Genomic DNA, 14,677 nt, shown 5'->3' on the forward strand with positions numbered 1-14,677 from the left:
TACGTTGGCTGTGTTCCAAATCTTGCCCAAACGGATCCGAGTTACTCCGGCGGGTCATGTCACGTGACAACTCAGATTGAATATCGCTGGACAAGGCTAGGTTTATAAACGCCAAGGTGCAAAACCCTTACCCTAGTTACACCCTGGTGTAAGATCGAGTACATTTTGGAAGACGGCCATCGTGGGAATCATAGTCACCCTGCACGCGCGACAACTTCGCTGAGGGTCTGCGTGATCAGAACACGGGACGGCACGAGCCGGTGGGCACGAGCTGCCTGGTGAGTAGACCTATTGCTAAGTTACTTAATCATCAAGGAGAATGCAGACATTGGTGTTCCCCGCGCCGCACGTGCTGGCCTCATCAGTAGTAACTTTTCCAAAGCAAATGCCTAAAACAAATTGCATCTTGCACACGGGTTTGTCAACGCTTTATTTTGTAATTTACTTCGAATCTTTTATACGGGGAAGGCGTGCGAGTGTGGCGCGTGGAACACCAATCCCTGCATTCTCCTTGATGCTTGGGTAATTTAACAATGGGCCTATTGGCTCCTGCATCCTATAGACCACTTTAAAAACGGGCTTCTTCAGAGTTCGTGCATGTCGCACGTGTTTCGCTCGTTTTCTAAAGCCATGACCATGCGCGTGCTGGGCTCTGGCGTTCCCACGCTGGACTGTGATTTTGCAGACTTTGGAACGGTGTATAAACTATGGTTGTGGCGGAGCCACGCATGCGTAGAACGCTTAGTCAGATCGGTGCATTGAAAAAGAAAAATACGAGCACATACGCTTAAAGTAAGGCGACGGACGCTTTTGGTGATCAGTCGTCTTTTCTAGGTAGCTTTTGATGAAACTTTGGTCGTAAGTTTCGTCCAGTGACAGTAGATATTCTTTGGTGCGTTCCCTGGAATGAAAAAAGGAAGAAAATTGAACAGGTGTTTCAGCGCCTGTCACCTGGAACTTTCGTGTAAGCCATAGGAAGGTTGTCGTAACAAATGAACGCTTAATCTTGAAGGCCTCAAATATACAAAAGAAAAACCACTAAATTGGTAACATAAGGTGCACGAGGTATCTGAGAACATAACGGCGGTTTGAATCAAAAAGATGCTTATGAAAATATGAATATTTTTGTAAAACAAATTGGGAGATACTGTTTCCAATTCGTGTTCGGGATCTTCATATGATAAAACCAACTTCAGCGAAAATGACTGACTCGATACGGCTTCGAAAACGGCTGCATGCCCTGATCAAGGGGTCCTCGTTGGTGTTGGCCGTAGTGTCCACACTGGCAGCCTTTTACGACTTTGGAGTTTTAAGGCCGCTTGTTGGTCGCTCTCTCGACGCCGCCTCAGACAGTTGTCCCGGGTAGTTTATATTTGGAGAGTTGGGAGGCCATCTGTTCGGGGATGACCTGGTTGTAAAGGTTGCCAGCCAGCCAATACTGGGTCGCTTGGCCCGTGGGGCATGAAGCAGTCTTGTTGAAGAATGCAAAGCCTCCATAGGCCACCCCTTCTATCCATTGTTTGACTACAGTGCCCAGTGTCTCGATGTATGCCTTCGAGTTGACCAAGGCCGTGTTACATGCCGGGCAGCGGCATGCCGTGACCCTCGTTGTTCACAACAGCTACGATGACTAGAAATGACAGAAGTTTTGTCCACCATGACTGTAGAAACCTCATGGCGAATTCAGTCCTCCCGAACACCTTTTGGTCTTGGTCAAAGTTCTCGTGAAAAGAAAACCAAAGCAAGTCCGGTTCCTCAGGGTACCTGATCTTGTACAACAGGAGCTTGGACTGGATGACACAGATTTTTGGTTTTTCTAAAACATAAACTGCCCTTTCCTCATCACGTACGACTGGTATTTAAAGTCCCCATGCAGCACAAACCTGATACTAGATTGCCACCTCAAGCCGCTTGGCAATAGTCCTCCTTGACTTTCTGGGGTCGTCGTTCACAATTTTGTGTACTTGCTGGACAAACTCACCTGTCCTGACGACGTCTGACCTCTAAGAGTGTTTTTTTGTTGTTTTTGTTAGCTTGGCCACAGACGCGTCTTCGTCAGAATCTGAAAGTTGTTTTCTGGCATTGAAAATGATGGACCTTGACACATTCAAGAGGGTGGCTTTATCTAAATCGTTGTGATCGGCGGCCAGTGCAACCAGGAATGCATAGGCCTTTCATTTCTTGTGACAGGAGCAAAGTATACTCATTGTTAGAATCAGTTCTTTAATGCCGAACTTCGCTACTGTACGCGACGCTTACAGGGAAGCGAAGGAGCAGAGCGCTGGAGTCAAAATGGCGACGATCGTAGCGGACGACACGATTCAGCACTATCCTAAATGGAGGCAGCGAAAACATAGGTAACTTACTCATGGAGAAGGTAAGGAATATGTTGGGTCGTACAAGAGCAACTATCAACGGACTGTTCCCGAGTCGTGAACACGGAAACACGTGTCCGTTGAAGAGGTGGCTCACCTGGTGAAGTTGATGATGTTCGCAAAGCAGCGTCTTATGGCGTAGATCCTTGTGAAGGGCAGGTGGGCCCCGATGGTGTACACCCAGGTGGGGAGGAACATGACGAGTGATCCGGACGAAAGGGCCTTTCCGGCGCCGTCCATGTTCTCGTCCAGGTAGACGCGCCGCGGGTCGTTGAAGTCGTACCTTCTCCCGAACAGGAGGCCCGTGATGTTGTTCGATATGCTGGGTGTGGTGTACTTGCTGACAAAGACAGGCTCTCCTTTCAGTTCCGAAATTTGACTCAGGAGACACCGTACCTCGTCCTGCATTCATGATGAGCGGATATTACACGTTACTTACTTTGCAGTGGGGCGTGGCGTGCCACGAGTATCTTATTATGGCTCCGCAACCAATGAGGCTGCGGCATTGGCCGATAAGAACGCAGATAAACGAATCAGGAAGCAAGAAAGGTGAACATGACAATCTACAGCATGCGTTTTTTTTTTTTTTTGCTCTCAGTGACTATGGAATAGCATATTTGTTGCAGTACTTTAGTCATACCCAATAAATTCGTAATAAGTACGTCGAATACGTTTTTTATTCGGTAAATTTCGCTACAGTCACTTATGTACCGGGTCTTACACTGAGACGTCCAACGCAAAAACGCAATCGGCTGTCGCTACGGTCACACGCTATACACCAACTCATGTTTACAAACAAACCGGAGCGCCCCTAGCGGACGTCACCGGCGCCGCGCATGCGCCGTAGATGGTGGGCAAGAAGCCCGCCGTCGCCCATAAACAAACCATTGAATTGCGTTGTTGTCGGCGTCGGTGGGAGTCCCCGTGCTCTTTTTCGCGTTGGAATTGTTGATATCTACGTCCTCCTAACAATGTCTGACTACTTGAGCGGCTTCAGCGAAACTATCGAGGCAAAACTTTGCGTGAATAGTGTGACTTGCGGCGATTCATTTCACGTGGACGCCGCAGAATGGGCGCTAAAGCCTGACTCCCACGTCGAGATTCTGCTCGCTATTTTCAGTCGCGACGTCGCTCGGACTGCAAAAGCGTGGACCGTAGCTGAGATGGTGGACATCGATACTGAAAACCTCAAGTAGAATCGGGCATTACAAGTCGGTGATGGCCACTGGTAACAATGATCAACAACTTCTTGTATCTGTTTACACTTAGCCGACTTACCCCAACCAACCTTCAAAAGTGTTTTGAGGCCTGCACTTAGTTCTTATAGCAATTACCGGGTCAATGTTTGGTTTACGAGCCGCTGTCGTTTGAACGAACTGACGACAAAAAGCAGCCAAGGTTCAAAGAGCAGACGACAGTTGGAACGCACGCGCAATGGAGTACGGGCAAGAAGCACCGCGTCCCGCGTCAATAAACCATTCGAATGTCACGTTGTCGGCGTCTGTGTGAGTCTGCATACTCTTTTTCGCGTTGGAGTTGTCTATTCTACGTGCTCATCGCAATGTCTTACCACTTTAATCGGCTGAGCGAAATCATCAAGGCTCGTTACGCTGCTAAACTTTGCATAAATAATTTGACGTGCGGTGATGTATTTGCATGACCGCCGCAGAATGGACGTACAAAACCATGATGAAACTCTTCTAGCTATTTTCGGTCGCGACGACCCTCGTGCTGCAAAAGTGTAGAAGGTAGCGGCGATGATCGACGTCGATACTGAAAATCGGAAGCGGGAACAGACAAAGCGTAACAAGTAGGTGATGGCCACCGGTACCAATGATCAACATCTTGTATCTACTGCTTACACCGAGCCTACTCAAGTCTTTTGAGGCCTGCAATTACTTCTTATTGCAATCACCGGGTCAAAGTTTGGTCTACGGGCCGCTTTTGTTTGAACGAGCAGACGACAAAAAGCAGACAACTTTGAAAGAGCAGACGAAAGTTCGAACGATCAGGCGGCCGTGTGAATTTGAAGACGCACTGAATCCGTGGGTGGTCCGGACAACTTGGGGGTTTTCTCTCGGTCATGTTGGAACAAAGCAAATAAATCTGGCGACTACATATTGTGGCCCGCACACGCAATCGTAGTTCGACAGCGTCAAGTTTGCCCTTTTCACGGCTGCTATCGACGTTCTCGGACGAACGGAGGGTGCAAAAACACGTGAAAACTGATCTTCAAACCTTCCCAGACTCTCTTTGTAAAGCCCCATCGCAGCATTTTGACGAGAAGGCAGGTTTTTTGTCTCGTTTCTTCCAAAAGAACACAGGAATGCACGTCTGGCACGGCGACTTCTGCCCACCGCCCCAGACCGGAAGTGCGTCCGGCGCGCCACCACCGCGGCGTGACGTAGGAGAGTTGAGTTGGTGTATAGTTTAAGACAGCAAATGGGACTGAGGCGGTACCCGCCAGTGATCACAGGTGCGACGCTGATGCTATTGCGATGGCTATCAAAGGTGAAGATGTTCCGAGCCGATGAAGCTAGCTACATTTGTTGGCAGAGAGATTGCTCGCCGAATTTAACGGCTGGTGCCCGTTACCAGGTTGTGGCGTGGTGATGTTACGCTGACGACGTCACTAACAGCTTACTTATTTATGTCAGTCAATTTATAGCAAAAACATAAGGTATTCTAATGTTTGTTAGTCTGCTTCATGGAGAACCAATGCCTGTTATACGGATGATTGAACAGTGATGGTGTTTGGATCAATGTCTGAGCAAACAAGTGCGCTTTGCGCCCAAACAGTGAGCGTCTGAATGATCGTGCTTGGTGTTGGCACATACATTTGGGTTGTTTTCGTTGTTCAAATGCCCTTACATACAAGGAAAATTAGAGCTTAGTGGGAATTCCCTGCAAATTATGGTTCACTTATGGGTAATGATTGAAAGGTGCGAGCCATATACCGATATATCGAAGTAAATGAGATCACACAAATGTAAGCTTTGTATGAAGTTGGTAATACATATTACGACGTCTCATAAGTTTCGTTATTAGATTGCTACAGCGACCGTGCTATAGCGATTTTCGTGTGCACAACCGCTAAATAACGCGTAAAAAAGATGGGCTTTTCCTTCTTCTGATGATTTGATGTCACAATGTATTACAAACTTCACGAAAATGCCGGACGTCTAGTAACAAAATGAGTTTCGTTTTCCTTAATCTTAAAACTTTGAGCAGTAGTAATTGGGCGCCTTTTAGCAGATGATCTAAGTTCAAAAAGTTGGAGACTCAGAAAGGAGTTTATTTTATCTAAACACTGAATCCAGTGATTTCCATACACACCCCCTTGTTTTTCTGAAGGCACCCCCTTGATTTGCAACGATTCCTCCATTCTCGATCCCCCCCCCCCCCCCCCTCCCTCCCCGCTAAAAATTTAGAGACCCTACTATTTCTATTTTTGGGGCAAAATACCTGACCGCATGCATTGTCACCGCAGTGTTGTTCTTCCCACTTTAAAAGGGGAATGAGGACGGAACATGAACTTGTGGGGGAATGTCCCCTTCCCAGGAGCCTTGTGGGTGCTTGAGGTCATTGATATGCAAAGAGTGTTGTTTTGACGGGAGCTTGTTTCGCCCTCGTGAATGCCTCTAGTGACCTTCGGTTCCAGATAACCGGTGCCGGTTATCTGGAGTGTGTAAGTGGTTTGCGAATTCGGGCGCAGTTGTTTATGAAACGTCGATGGAAATTAACGAGACCCGAAAATTCCAGTAGCGTGCGCAATGAAGTTGGCTGCGGGAAGTCCCTGATGACCTGGACTTCAGAAGGCAACAGATACATGCCTTGAGGGGTCCCTCTATCCCTCAGGAAGTCTAGTTCGGATGTTCCGAAGGCGTATTTCGTTGCGTCGACGACGATGCCATAGTTGTGCAGCTGCTCAAACAGCAACCGAAGTTCATTGCTTCCAAATCTTACCCTAATCTTCTCGTCGAGGCACGTTTTTCCCATTCCAAGTTCTCGAAGCAGCTTCAAACACATTTGACGGTTCTCTAGCCACACTTTTCCGTTGAGAGTTGCAACGCCTGAAGGATACGAAACGAGCAGGTTGCATTAGTCGCTGTCATTACACACCCAATGCGTTTGAATTAATGAACTAATTTTTTTAAATTTTAGATTTTTTTTTTTACGTGAGCAAGCATAAAAAGTACAAAAGGCATGAATGAATGGCCGAATGCTAGATGCTCTACTCAGTATATTGGCCGGTAGCTTGCGTCACTTAGCGTAGGAACTTTTCTACCTCTTCACAATATTTCCCGGCACACTTGGGGTGCTTAGGAAATACACTGTGGTGAAGTATCTCTAATCTACAAATATCATGCGGTTAGGATCGTTATCATAGGCATGCGCTCAGATTATTTCCACATTCTCTGAAAATCCAATTAAGCTTTCTTAGTAAGGCACTTTTCGCATGATTTATTATCGCTGTCAGAAGTAGAACAAGGCACACCTGGCGACTTGGATTGGTCAAGGAACACGCTGCGAGAGCGACCCTGTATGGCGCTGTTGGACAGGCCCTTTTTGATAGAGTCGTAGCTGTTCAGGGCCACGATATTGGCGGTTCCAACTCTTATTCTGGAAAAGGAGAAAAAATTGGCAATGAACGTTGCAATAAGGGTGTTGCGTACCTTCAGAAATCGGGTTGGTTCTAGTTTTTTTTTCGAACTTTCAGCTGCAAGTTAGAGGAAAGTACGACAAAAATTTATTTAGTATGCGTACTCGCGAAAATTTAAAATGAAGTGGATCCGCCTGGCAAAGGAGGGTGCATCATTTTGGCGACCTGATCAATTTAATAAAAGTTAACATGTTCGTTTCTCTATTGGGAGAGCATAATTAGTGATTATTCTATGAAACTTAAAAGCACCTGTAGAAGTAGTGGTTCTCAACATTCTGAAATTTTGCGGAGAGGTTGCTTGAACTTTACCGAGTTTGCCAAAACTTCGGAGGTTTGCCGAAGCAGTCAGTCCTCAAGATTCGACGAAACTTTGTGGCATTCCTAAATGTAATACCACACGTTTGGATGCCTTTGAAAAGGAGCAATCCAAGTCACCTGTTCACAGGAAGAATACCGTATTTACTCGAGTAATAGCCGCACTATTTATGAACGAGGCCCTTGCGTCTACTTTCCCGCAGAACACATACACAGCCAATCATCGTGTTTCGAATAAATAACAGCGAATAACCAGATCGAGAACACGATTCTTCAATCAAATGCAATCTCCACAGAGAGTATCACCACGCCAAGAGGTTATCCCTGTCCTGGGAACCGCTGGAATCATGCTGCCAATCACGGTGATTGGCAATCCGCGTGCTCCGCGGAAAAGCGAACCCTGAGGTTTACTTCATAAGCAGTGCTGCTATATTACTCGAGTAAATACGGTATCTAAAGCAGCGGCTAAGCGACGACGAATTAATGGATGGTAGCGGTTTTTTACCTTTCAAGCCCGATTGACATGGTGCGATTTTGCTTGCGAATCTGAGGATGGGAGATCGGCCGCAGCAACTTCCCTCGGGCATTTATTTTCCCACAGAAGCGACATCGCAACTGCGGAATTGCAAGTATACAAGCCACCACGGGAATCGGGCTTTAACGGGCTGCAGTTTGCGCCTACTATGCACCTTTTCAATATATACATGTCCTCAGCCGAGCGTGGAATCTCCACAGCAAAGCACGCGCTTGTTCATCTCCTCTGAATGCGAGCAAATCATGCACCATACGTATAGACATTGAAAATGAAGCCGGCCAGGAGCCTTTTTTTGGAAAGGTCTAGAGGCCTTTCTGCACCTCCTTTAAAATTTGGTCCAGAAACTTTTACCTCCCGTTAAAGGGATACTGAACCAAACACTTTAGTGTCCGTAATATGTGGCGCACGATATTTCCACAAGCCAGCGGCCGCCGGTGTGCGCGAGCACACACAACGAAACTGGCGTCAGAGTCCCCCAGTCCCGCTTAAGATGACAGTGATATGTGCGGGCGCCGTGCTAAAGAAAGGTAAAGACATGCTTTTCTTCTCCACAAGTGGAAACTACATGCTTGTTAGAATAATCAATCGCCTATTTTTTGCACCTGTGTGGAGATGCATAGCATGTCTTTAATCTTCTTTTCCCCAGAGCTCACAGATTTCACTATCATTCTCAGCGTGAATGGAGGATGTCGTCAATTTCGTTGCCTGTGCTCGCACTCCGGCGGCCGCTGGCTCGTGGAAAGATTGTGCAGCACTTATGGACAATGAAATGTTCGGTTCAGCATTCCTAAGCATCCGGGATCACGCTACTCGTATATCATACAAAATACAGTCTGCAAACATCAGTCACAGCAATATCCGTGGTTCGAATGCAGCGTGTCAAGTTTTCTTCTCGAACTCATTGTTATGTGGCATCCGAAGCACGAATCTCGCGGTGAATCGCGTTCGAATCTGTGTGCAAACTGTTCTCAAGCACGAGCCGCTGCTTGCGTCCTAAGCGACTTCCGGTCGCTCCGTCTTTGCAACCCCGTCCAGTTTGCTTATGTCACCAGTGCTAAAAAGTACGAATGCTACACAAAGAGTAAAGGTAGAGGGTTAGCGAGGAAATTCAATTGTGCGATATAACTTCTTGGAGGGGACAAGTTGGTTTGCAAGAATATTAGAAAACTTTGAACACATCTCGCGATTCTTTGTTCTTTTGGCGATGGGATGTCATACACTGGAAAACCGCCTGGTGGCGTTTGCAAATAAAAGGGTCTATAAGTTTTAGGGTTCTGTGCTTTCGGGGATTATTTTGCTTACAGTTGGGGTGTACTTTTTCGAGGTTTATCTTCTCCCCATAGATTCAATGTTTTTCGGTATCAGTTTTCGGTGTGGACAAAAAGAAAATCGGTGTTTATCGGGGCCCATGTACAAGAAAACAGGATACGAGCATGGGTTCCCCCACCTGCAAGGAACGTGGTCAAGGCTCAAATGTTATGAAAACATCTGTGTATTGATAATACAAAGGAACGGGATAAGGGGCGTCGTTTCCGAAGGAAAATAAACTGCCTCGCGGACAGTTCAGTGCGAGTTGTGTTATAAGTCAACAAAAAGTGAAGCTGTAAACCAAGACTCTTCTCGTGCAGATTGGGCTTTTCTTGTTCAAGAGCAACCTTAATTCTAAGTCTTTCGGTTTTCCCCGATTTCGGCAAAACCGGCTTGGTGCGATATTTATGGGTTTATCAGCATTTAACGAAAACAAGAAGCTCGATGTATATCTAGGATTCCGTGTTTTCGGAGTTTATTTCTCGTGAAATTCGATGGGTGTTTTCCGGAGTTTAGTTTCGCATAAATTCGGGGCTTATCAGAGTTTATTTTTGTTAAATTCTCAATTCTCTAAAATTTTGATTTGATTTTACTTTGTTCTTAATTAAAAAGAAAGCGCAAAAACTAAATAAATGAAGTCCGGGTACTACGACCTGTTGTCCTGAAGGAACCCTGAAAAGCTAAAAGAGAGACATTTCTTTCAGAACTTCGAGACTTCAAAGGTAACTAAAGTTTAAGCCTCCTTCGGACCACTGATGCTGTGTTCTGATAAAATTGATTTGTAAAACGCGGTCTTTTTAGAGGCGAAGCTCCTATAGTGTCTAGCCTTGTCCGGCGTCCGTGCTCACATAGATTGCCATCCCATCTGTCTTCTTAACAAAAGAAAAAATGTTTGCGCAGTCGACATGATTCGAACCTGTGCGGGGTGACCCCAATGGAGTTCTAGACCATCACCTTAACCACTCGGCCACGACTGCGGGACGAGTAGGGGGCTCTGAGATGTGGTAGTAACTCAAGAGCTGGGGATGCCATGGATGAAACGCTACATGTAGCCGTTCAACGTATATACAGGAGAGGGCGCTGCGGTGAAATGCATATACATTCGCGTTAAACTTTGCATGCATTGGCTCAGCGTTTATAGACGAGAGGGCGCTGCGGTCAAATGCTCAAATGCGTATATAACCACGTTCCATACCACAAATTCTCTTTCTGACATGAATGAAAACGAACCAAAAGCTCGGCATGCTGCGGCTCAGCGTATCAGCACCACCAGAGCTTCGCCCCAATCAGCATCATTCACCACGTGTAGATGCGGTCTCTTTTTTCTTACTTCTTATTTGATAGTGTTAACTTCAAAATTTGAAGTTTTCCGGATTTTCATTTTTTTATTTTTTCGGATTCAACGGAAACAACGAACACATAATACTTTCATTATTGGGCGCACTTTCACACTTGCACACATCTCTTACGGCAATCCTCCAATCTCCTTTTTATGAGCGTAACGCCCTTATGGTGTGTTCTTAGATTCATGCGGCACAGAACATAGTCACTAGGCTTTGAAAAGGTCTGTGCACAAAGATAGGCGCGCAGTCATTTGTTTTAGAGCACTAGGTGATCACACGTGTGTGTAAAAGGATTGGACACTTGCCTCACGACAGGACCGTAGATTTCAGCGAGGTCTCTGAACATTACATGAAGGTTTTTGCCAAGGAAGGGCAGGAAACCCAGAAGCGGAGTGCCTCCGGGGCCCGGAGGGAGGATGCCCTTTCTCTGGGGTCTTGTCTGAAGCCACACGGCAACAGCAGCAACGGTCGCTAAGATGGCGGCCACTGCGACGGGATACTCCAACAAACACCGAGGTTCCAGGAAGGCGATGGCAGAAAAATGCTGCAAGTGAAAGAAAGTGATATTCAATATCGGTTATTTCTGGGTTCTTCGAACGCTGTAAGAAGTCTTGAGAAATCTAGAAAAATCGGGGAGAATTCCAAGAAATCTGGACAAATATAGAATCATGAACTTTCCCACAAAGCCATTGGGAGCACCAGTGGATGCATTCTACTGCGAGAGCTCAGCGAATGTCGAAAGTAAAAACAGATTTTGAAAGAGCGTGCCCTCTGACATTGAGAATGATAAAAGACCGTTCACAGTGCAACAGGGCTGACTTCTTTTTCTGAAGTTTAGGCTTATCTTCAGCGCTTAGAGCGTACTATATATTACAAGTCTATGAATAGCCGTTATTATTTATTTGCTATACGTAAAGAAGACAAGAAGTAACGCGTTATCAGCTATGCCGTTACTTCTATCGTGTTGTTACAACACTGACTGTACACTAGCAAAGGATGCTTCCTACAAACTGCAATTGCTATGAGAGAATTGTACACGAAAGTCACCCTAGGCATTTTGATCCGTCGACAAATATTGGTAACGAATGTTCATGTGTTTGGGTAGACTTAGTCAGTCACGTTTTCCGTGTCTGTGCCGGTGGCCTTCGTAGCTAAAATAGTGAATTGACAAGCGTGAAGATGTTGGCTCCTTGTGTGACAATTACTGCGTCCCCTCTAACTTGAAAACAATATAACTTTCGCGGCAACAAAATGTACTTGCCGATTTCCGTTTCAGAAGATTTTTTTTTCGTTCTTTTTTTTTTTTGTAGTATGACAACGTAATTGTTTCTAGCCAGTCTGCTTTTTGGGTCTCAATCTGAAAGCAAAATGGACTTCCAGCATTGCACGGTTCGAATACGTGCTGACAGCTAAAACGCAAGTTATCAATTTAACGCGTACAGTTTTTGGTTTTATATTTTCCTTATGTTGCTTTTGTCCCTATCAAATACAAGATAATTGAAAATCAATCTCAAGTAAATTACAATTAAGTATAAACGGCACGCAAGCGAATTTTCCCGCCGTGCGATAAGGCAAAAAGTTGAAGACTAGCTGTCAGTGCCATGCGATCCGTCGTGCCGAGAGCAGGCAATTTCCGATCGATGAGAGAAGCTTTCTACAAATTTTGCAACCGAGCAACAGCGAGCGGTTTGTCCCAGCGACGGCCCAGTAAAACAGAAATTCCGAATCCTTGTTCGCCATCCCGACGAGCTCCTGTCTACGAAGGTTTCTTGCGGACGGCACCTTCCGTCGCCACTGGAGCGCCGGCTCTCAAGGTCACAAGTGAAGAAGCCGGTTTTAGCAGAACTCGGCAAACGCTGGTCTCTGCGGCACCACTGCGCTAATTCAGGCGTGGGAGCAAGGCACGTGACACCCCACCGCCGGAGTGGACACTTGTGTGGTGCTGTAATGTGCCATATTTTAGCGATTCTATGGGTTCACTGGAGCCGTAGGTTTTGGCGTTTGTCAGTTTATACCGATGTGATGTACCGGCGCGGGCTCGGCTCCGGGCAACTGGCACCGGCTGGTCGATCTTCTTGGCGCCTGTTTCTCAGGTTCCCGCGCCTTCGCAGGCTCCGTGATTCAGCCAGTTCATCGTTATATATTCTAGCCGCTCCAACGCAGTTGGTGGACTAGGCTAGCACTGGAGTCGGAGTTTTTTTTATTGGAGTATCGTATGATTTCGGCGGCATCGTTGGCTGTCTTCGGGCAACAATGACACTAACGTCCTCACTATCCAAAATGAAGGCGAGACGAAAGTTCCGTGCCCTTTTTATAGAATTTATTTTCAGCATACAACAGCGAAAGTGAATGAAAATATTGACGTAATGTGCCGAGGGTAATTTCGACACCCCTCAAGGGCACATCGAAAGTGGGAAGCATCTGATGGTGAGTCCCCTCCTGAGTTTGGATATCTTTCTAGAAGCGTTCATGCAGTCCTGGATATTCTGGTAATTGGTTCTGGTAAGTACACTTACACCGACTTGATAAAAAACAAACAAAAAACTTCCTTCTTTTTTCGTTTTTGCTTCGAAGCTCCAAATGGGCTACAGTGATATTAAAATGGTGTGTTCCGAGTTCAAGTAATGTTGTTATATTGAATGATGTCTTAGCAAATAGGGAGGCATTGCAGCCTCCCCAAAGGAAGAGTCTAACCCACATAGCTTACAATGCAAGTGAAATAAATATTTTACAGTATGCACACAAAAACACTAATCTTAGTTTCTCAAAAAGCTAAGTGTGTTCTCGTTTTAGACTTATCCATTGCCCTTAGCTGTCACTAGCATATATCTGGTTATTAACCTTACCTCCCGGTTGCGAGGAGAAAGACGCAGTAAGGTATCGGTTGAGGTCTCTACCGTGCACAGGCGCGTCTTCGCAATCACCAGCGAGGGCCCCACACTCCGCTGCACATTGGGCCTTACCGCAGCCAGCGATATACGATCCGATGGTGCCGATCAAGTAGCGTCAAAAGTGCATTGTCACGGTGCTCGTCGCTTTTGTGCGTCTGCTCTCCCTGGCCATACCAATCGCGCGCAGAAAGAAATGCGCAGGATCACGGAAGCATTCACCGTTTTCAGCCGGCGATACGAAACGCACAAAAGCGACGAACGCCGTGACGATGCTCTTTTGACGCTGCCTGATTGGCTCCATCAGATTCTAGCGTCGGCTGTGGTAGGAATCGATGACAGTGCTGATTATTCGGCGTCACCCGCAAGAGGTCCAAGCGGAACGTAGGTTCGACCCCACTGCTGAGTCCGCGTTTTCCAGGAAGTCGTGTTCTCACTGATTTCGTGCGAGTCCCGGTCGAAGGCTGACGTCCAATCTGCGCCGCACTTGGGTCTCTTGCAGGTGGTACCGAAAACTGAGCGCTACGGCTTTGCCATAGGAGATGGAGTCCTGACTGGTGGCTACTGAATGGTCTACTCGGACGCGGTGACGACCCGAGGATCAGTGGAGATTTTAAAAGAAGAAATCACCGGTGATTACGCCGATTTAACGCGCCTCTGAATGGTCCGTTCACCGCGTCTAAAACAGTGCTCCCTCGATTTCCGCCTGGAGACGTCATAGAAGTTTCACGCTATCGCCGGTCGAGACCCTGGCGGTGTTACAGCAGCGATGGTCGATTTGGCGGACGCCTGTTCTGATGCAGATTGCTCTCCAGCTTGACAGACCGCGGAAGACTTGTCAGCCATGAGTTGAGACGCCGTGACGACAGCGACACTCGCGTCTGCTCTTGCATTTTTCCGGAACTTCTGGGACCAACCACCAGGATCGCAACATCCGGCAGCGCTCCAGGCACCGTTGCTAAACTAAGAAAACCAAATGGACGCTGATTGAAGATTTTTATGGAACCATTTTTGCAGACCTGATACGGGACGATGGGCCCTCCGGTACGAACTGCGGATATCCGAGTCTTCTGTGGTGGCGCTTGCGCAGTTCGTACCGGAGGGCCCATCGTACAGCGTCGGATGTGCACAGAGTGTTTCCTAAAGCGCTCTGTTGTCTCTTACCCACTTCACCGTCACAAGCGCATTAATGTATGCCATAGTGTACTCACAGCACCACTCACTGGTCTCAGTTCAGCCAATGAATCTGG

The 14,677-nt window shown here is 46.8% G+C and overlaps 1 protein-coding gene across 1 annotated transcript in view; it reads right to left on the minus strand.

Annotated features, from left to right (window-relative positions):
* Positions 1 to 14,677, minus strand: part of LOC120842795 (cytochrome P450 2H2) — a 98,645-nt gene that overhangs the window by 7,275 nt on the left and 76,693 nt on the right. Inside the window, exons 2-6 of the mRNA XM_040213974.3 lie at positions 10,845 to 11,083; positions 6,874 to 6,998; positions 6,342 to 6,448; positions 2,473 to 2,777; positions 786 to 901 (exon numbers count right to left, since the gene is read on the minus strand). Coding sequence (XP_040069908.3) covers positions 786 to 901; positions 2,473 to 2,777; positions 6,342 to 6,448; positions 6,874 to 6,998; positions 10,845 to 11,083 — 892 coding nt within the window. The remainder of the gene's footprint in view (positions 1 to 785; positions 902 to 2,472; positions 2,778 to 6,341; positions 6,449 to 6,873; positions 6,999 to 10,844; positions 11,084 to 14,677) is intronic.

The sequence above is a fragment of the Ixodes scapularis genome, unplaced genomic scaffold, assembly GCF_016920785.2.
Source record: "Ixodes scapularis isolate PalLabHiFi unplaced genomic scaffold, ASM1692078v2 PGA_scaffold1__304_contigs__length_218370807, whole genome shotgun sequence".
Lineage (NCBI taxonomy): Eukaryota > Metazoa > Arthropoda > Arachnida > Ixodida > Ixodidae > Ixodes > Ixodes scapularis.